This window comes from Primulina huaijiensis, chromosome 15 (assembly GCF_012295235.1).
Source record: "Primulina huaijiensis isolate GDHJ02 chromosome 15, ASM1229523v2, whole genome shotgun sequence".
In the NCBI taxonomy this organism is placed as follows: Eukaryota; Viridiplantae; Streptophyta; class Magnoliopsida; order Lamiales; family Gesneriaceae; genus Primulina; species Primulina huaijiensis.
Genome location: NC_133320.1, coordinates 5323072 through 5329201, shown reverse-complemented (window position 1 = coordinate 5329201; position 6130 = coordinate 5323072). Strand labels below are relative to the sequence as shown.

General features: G+C 35.5%; 1 protein-coding gene across 1 annotated transcript; it reads right to left on the bottom strand.

Moving 5' to 3' along the window:
- Positions 1-2091: 2091 nt before the first annotated feature.
- On the bottom strand, positions 2092-5502 carry LOC140958470 (receptor protein kinase TMK1-like). The gene is made up of 2 exons (XM_073415921.1): positions 3074-5502; positions 2092-2853 (listed from the first exon to the last, which is right to left on the bottom strand). The coding sequence occupies exons 1-2, from the start codon at positions 5403-5405 to the stop codon at positions 2342-2344; spliced, it is 2844 nt and encodes a 947-aa protein (XP_073272022.1). The 5' UTR covers positions 5406-5502; the 3' UTR covers positions 2092-2341.
- Between the last annotated feature and the right edge of the window lie 628 nt (positions 5503-6130).

Sequence of the window (6130 nt, the reverse complement as noted above, 5' to 3'; positions counted from 1 at the left end):
AATTAAATTAATTTGAAAAATCTTATGCCTTTTTTATTATGCTTCTCAATTGATTTCTTTTTTTCATGATTTTTTTGTGACTTCAATTACCTTTTACCAAACAATTGTTGAATTATTAGGATGATTTTGTAGTAAAAATTTATAAGATCAGTACCGAAATATTTGGAAGATTTTGTTGAAATATAATGTGAATAAAAAGTTTATGCTTCAATATTGTCTGAGCACACATGATGATTTGTTCAGTTGTGTTTTTATTTTATGTAATTAAATTATCTCAATTATTGGAGTTATTATAAAAATAAAAAAATTGTAGAAATCATTTTTTCTTTTGGATGTTTATCGTTATTGACTCCTAAACCGACAAAATAAATTTTTAATATTTCAGATATTTCACAATCATTTTATTGATGGAAGCCCGATCTGGGAGCGCTAATTTTGCGTTTCTTGGAAGTTGCTGCTACTTCAATTATCTTTATTTGATTTCAATTCCTAATGGTGCAACTTTATTAGAGATATTTCAGAGTTTAGAACGAAAATGTGATGCTATTAATCTTGAATTAAAGGTATTGCAATACAGAGCACCCCCCATGAGTAGATTGTAGTAACCCTGAACAAAAATGATGATGTCCAAAACATGATAAATCTTCATAGTTGTTTGAAATTAAATATAATTAAATTGAGAGCAATTCCAAAATATGATTAGAGTCAGGGTAACATAAATGTTGAAAGATAAAAAAAAATTCATTGTTGTTTTGGTTTCAGTGCAATTTTCAAAATTTGTAAAGTTGATTGAAAAAAATTGTACTTGTTTTCTATTATTTAGCAGCACGTGACTATTAAATGTCCCCACCGTCGGGTACCACGATTATACTTAGATGGATCCATCGATTAGAATCGGTATAAATGTCACAACTAATGATCTGAATTCTATTAAAGAAAATGAACACGTATATGTTGATATGATGAGATATGTTATGGATACGTTTATGCTTTGTTATGTTATGTTTAAGTTCACGCTTTTAAGATCATGAAGTTTATTTTAATTACAGTACTTTTCACTGTTGCATGTCATGTATATATATTCATTATAATGGTTCAGGTCATGTGTTGAGTCTTTAGACTCACTAGATGTAAATGATACATGTGAGCGTGATGATGTGGAGACTGGAGGTGCTGAAGACTGATTAGGCGGAGCTGGGTGTGTGCACATTAACCCGAGACTATACGTTGTTCCGTATTATATGTTTTTGAGTCGGGGATGATACATTATGTATTTTTTCATTTCGCTTCTTTTTATGTTGAGGATTTTGGCAGGATTTCGAATATTGCATTAAAGTCCTTTTAAAACAGTAGTCTAGGGATTTGATGATATCTAGATTTTTATTTAACTGCAAGTACTTTTATTCAGTAGTTGAATGACTTTTTAAATGATGGATCGACAGCTTTTATTGCATGCATGGGTTTGATTATATTTCGAAAAGAGCTTTCAAAAAAATTTCTAGCATTATTTTAGTAGTAGACATTTCACTTATTCAACACCTTCTGTTTCAAATTCCTTAAAACTAGGCATGTTACCAAACCAGATCAGATTAAACCAGTTTTAGATCGTCAGGAGATGAAACTGAACCAATCCTAAATGATATCGGATTGGATTATCTCGAATTTATCGGATAGAAGTGTAACTCAATCCAAAACTGAAATCGAATTAAGATGAATTGAAATCATATTGAGATCAAATTGAAATATTTATTTTTTAAAAAAAAAAATGAATAACTAAGAATTAGATATAAGTATCCCGTCAAATTTTAATTTATTCATTAATTATCTAATATATATTTCTGTATAGTGTATATGTTATCTAATATAGTAATATAAAATAAGTCTCGGACTAGTTCCGCATCGAATTCAAACATACCAAATTAAAATGATTTCGGATTCATTTTGAAGCAATCCAATCTGATTCACTATTGATGTTGAATTCAATTCAACTTGAAATCAATTATTGATTTCAGACTAAACCGGACCAAATTCGAATATGTTCCATATTGATTTAATACCTTAACCATGCCTAGTTAAAACATATGAATTTTCAAATACATCACAAACTCTTTCACTTTCACCAACTGTCAGTCCCTTGCGATGTTTGATGAATGTTGGCTTAACAAAATACTGTTAAAACAACGTCAAAATAAAGGAGTAATAAATGTATGAACTTATAATTCTTGTAAAAATATCAGTTTCTTTTTTTTTTTGGTTCTCATCACTCCCACAAGATGCAGAAGAACAAGAGAGATTTCTTACATCACCAAAACCAATAATTTTCAACCAAAAAGACGTCCCATCAACGAGCATCATTCGAAGTGAACGTATCAGCAAATCCTGAATGCTTAGCAGGAATGCTTCCTTTGCTGCCCTGAGTACTCGACTTGCTATAATCGCTAGTGACTTCATCTTCTTTCCAGCCCTTCAACATTTGTGGAAGGGGTAATCCTGCATCGATCCCCGAATCTTTATCTATATCCTCTTCACATGGTTTCCATTCGTCAACTAACCGAGCTAGCACGTTTACAACATACCCCATATCAGGGCGCTGAGACGGATCTCGTGCTGTGCAATGCCCGGCCAGCTCAGCTATAGTGTAAACACTTTCATAAATGTCTTCTTTGGCATCGAGGGCAGGGTCGATGTTGGCAATAAGCTTCTCTTTTTCGGATTTTATCCGCCAAAACCATTCGGCTAAGTATCGTTGCTCTTCAGGGCGATGTTCATCCAATGCCGCCAAGCCCGTTAAAAGTTCCATCAGTACAACTCCAAAGCTGTAGACATCGACTTTAGTTGTTATTTTTCCTGTCACTGAAGATGAGACAAAACGATTGAGAACTAAGCTAAGCACCAATTTACATTCTTAATTTTGAGAAGGAATGATTCAATTATAAGGGATCCGCTCCACCACCGAGCTGTTATGCTGTTGTTCGAGCCACCTGCATGAGCTTGTTATCCGAGTTTACCGAGAAACTTCATCAACTAACATTACAAAATTAGTCTATTGAACAAAAAAGAAAACAACATTTACCAGCATATTCGGGCGCAAGATATCCAAAAGTTCCAGCCAACCTAGTGGCAATGGACCGCTCCGCATCTGGAGCCAATTTCACAAGGCCAAAGTCTGAAACCTTGGCTCTAAAATTATCATCCAAAAGAATGTTGGCTGATTTAAGATCACGGTGTATAAACGTTTGGTGTGTCAAAGTGTGAAGATATTCGACTCCTCTTGCAACGTCAAGAGCAATAACAAGTCTCTTTGCCCAGGATAAAGGCTTTAAATCAACACTTTTCCAACGAAAAAGATGTCGACTAAGAGCTCTATGGGGCATGTATTCGTAAACCAAAAGCCTCTCATTTCCTTCAGTAGAGTACCCCAAAAGGGACACAAGATGACGGTGGCTAACCCTTGAAAGCACTTCGATTTCTGCTCGGAATTCATCCAATGCTTTGGTACTAATCACCCCAGATTCCATTCTCTTAACTGCTACTCTCGTTCCATTTTCGAGCTCACCTTTGTAAACCACCCCAAAACCTCCACGCCCAAGCTCGTTTTCTTGTGAGAAATTGTTGGTCACATTACGAAGAACCTGAAGAGAAATTCCGAGGTTTTTATTCTCGGTAACACTACCACTTTGAGTCTCCGAGGCCGAGCTATCTACCACAGAAATTTTCACCGTGTTATCATGGTCTACGGAATCTTTTGGATGGATTACAAGATTTGTAGCAGCCTGCTTTGTCTTTTTCCTTTTCCTAAAACGATAGACAGCTAATACTACAGCGAGAATTATAAAAAATGTAAAGCCGGCAGCTGCAGCAACAGCAGCCGCTAATCTAGATTTTGTCGTCATAGGTGCATTAGATGTCGAACCTGTACCATCTACTTCTGATGATGGTGGCTGATAAGGATTGCCGAATGGTGATTCTGAGTTGCCATCGGATGGTAATGGCGACTTATTGGATCCATTGCCCATAAAGTTAGGATTACCATCAGTTATTACCTTCACATCATTGCGGAACCTTGGCAGCGGTGGATCAAAGTCATTCCCACTCACATCCAACAACCGCAAAAATCTCAACTGAGTTAAACTCGCAGGAATTGTGCCATGTATATGGTTGCCTTCTAAGTGAATTTCGAGTAGTGATGGTAAGTTTGAGATTAAAGGACTAAGTGTACCAGTGAGCCCGAGCTTCTGTAAATTTATTACCGAAACCTCATTCCTTGAATTACAAGTGATCCCCCACCAAGGCCCCTTACATGGATCATTCCCTATCCATTGCGAAGCAAGTTTTTCGGGGTAGTTCAGACCATGAAGAAAATCTAAAAGGGAAATCACTTCGGGAGCACATTGATCGCCAGGATCATTTTGGCAGAATGAATTCGAATCATAATCAACATTGGCAGCTTTAAAATCCGGTATTGGACCCATAAACATATTATTGCTCAAATCCAAGACCTGAAGGTTCATATTTGCTAAACTTGGTGGAATCATGCCGACAAGACGATTCCTATTGAGGTTAAGTTCTTTTAGCGATATTAAATCACCAATATTATCTGGTAATGGTCCAGTAAATTGATTCCCATGTAGCCATAACTGAGTTAGCCCAACCATAGATCCAATGACATCAAGAGAACCGCTCATTCCACCTCCATCTTGGTTATTCAACCATAAAACGTTCAGCCCTGAATCACGAAAAGTCGACGGTATATAACCAGTTAACCGATTATATGACAATCTTAACATACTCAACGAAGGTAATTTCCCCAAAAAGTCAGGCACAGGTCCTACTATATTGCAACCTGAACAAGAAAAATTCACCAACTGTGAAGATTCTGCCAAATCACCAGGTATACTCCATCCAGAACTCTGATTGAAGGGGTTATCATCCAAATTCAAGACACGAATATTGTCAAGCCCGTGAAAAAAATCAGAAGGGATCGTATCGAATTCATTAAAATCCAAGTATGCAAATTGCAAGTTAGATAATCCACTGAAAGTTGGCAACTTCCCATTCAGCTTGTTCTTCTGAAATCCCACATTTTGGAGTTTATCCATTTTATTCAAATTTTGAGGCAAGGGCCCCTGTAATCCAAGCCCCCGAATCTGAATCTGCGTGACTCTGCCATCAGAACAGATCACATGAGGCCATGAAGGAGGGCCACATGCATCATTCCCATTGGCGGGCCATTTCAAAAGCTCAGGATTTTCCAAACCATTTCTGAAATCGTTCAGAATCTCGAAATCATTCGGATCCGTGACGCCATTAACACCTCCCAAGAGGCAAATATACACAAGAAAAACAACAACAACAACAACGTGAATCAGTCTCCTTGAATCAGCTTCCATGTTCCATGCACACATTACAATATGGCAAGAATCCCGTCAAATCCCACATCCTCAAATAACATTGGTACAAAACAAAAACGACCCAAGAAACACGAGGATAATGTGATAAAAAAAAAAAAAAAAAAAGGAGAAAAATGTAAAAAAAAAAAAAAAAAAAAAAAAAAAAAAAAAAAAAAAAACGGAGCTGGCAAATTCAAGAATGGGCTAAATAATAATCTTTTTCAAGATCAAAATGGGATATTTCAGCAAGGGGTTGAACAAAGAAGAGGAAACTGGGGAAGCTCCGCCTTAGGTTTAGGGTTCAATGCTTTGCAGTTGGATCAAACCCTAAAGACAAGCAGAATTCAAACGATGACAAAACTTCGATCGTATCTCTCCTTCCCAACCTTTCTGTTCTTCTGTTTTCTGTCCCTATATTTGTCTAATTTAAGGGACAGTTTTGTTTGGTAGATTTGACTATAATATTTTGTTCTTCTAATAATAATAATAATTATTAAACTAAACTTAGATCGATTTTCAGTTAATCACGATTTGGATTGATTTTAAATCATCTAAACCGAAAAAATTGGTTCGATTAAAATTTTGGATTAAAATAAACTAAAATAAATCAATTCAAATTGATTACATTAATATAAAAAATTATGTAATATGTTTTGTTAATTTGGTGTTATATTTCTTGGATATAGAAATATATTATTTGAATTTTTAGTTTGTATTCTAAATATTAATGAGTATCATAT

Bases quoted from the DNA above. Each gene is read 5' to 3' on its own strand.
- LOC140958470 (XM_073415921.1), bottom strand. From the start codon at position 5,405: ATGTGTGCATGGAACATGGAAGCTGATTCAAGGAGACTGATTCACGTT. The intron at 2,854-3,073 runs GTAAATGTTGTT...TCTCATCTTCAG, and splicing joins TCTTGCGCCCGAATATGCTG to TGACAGGAAAAATAACAACT.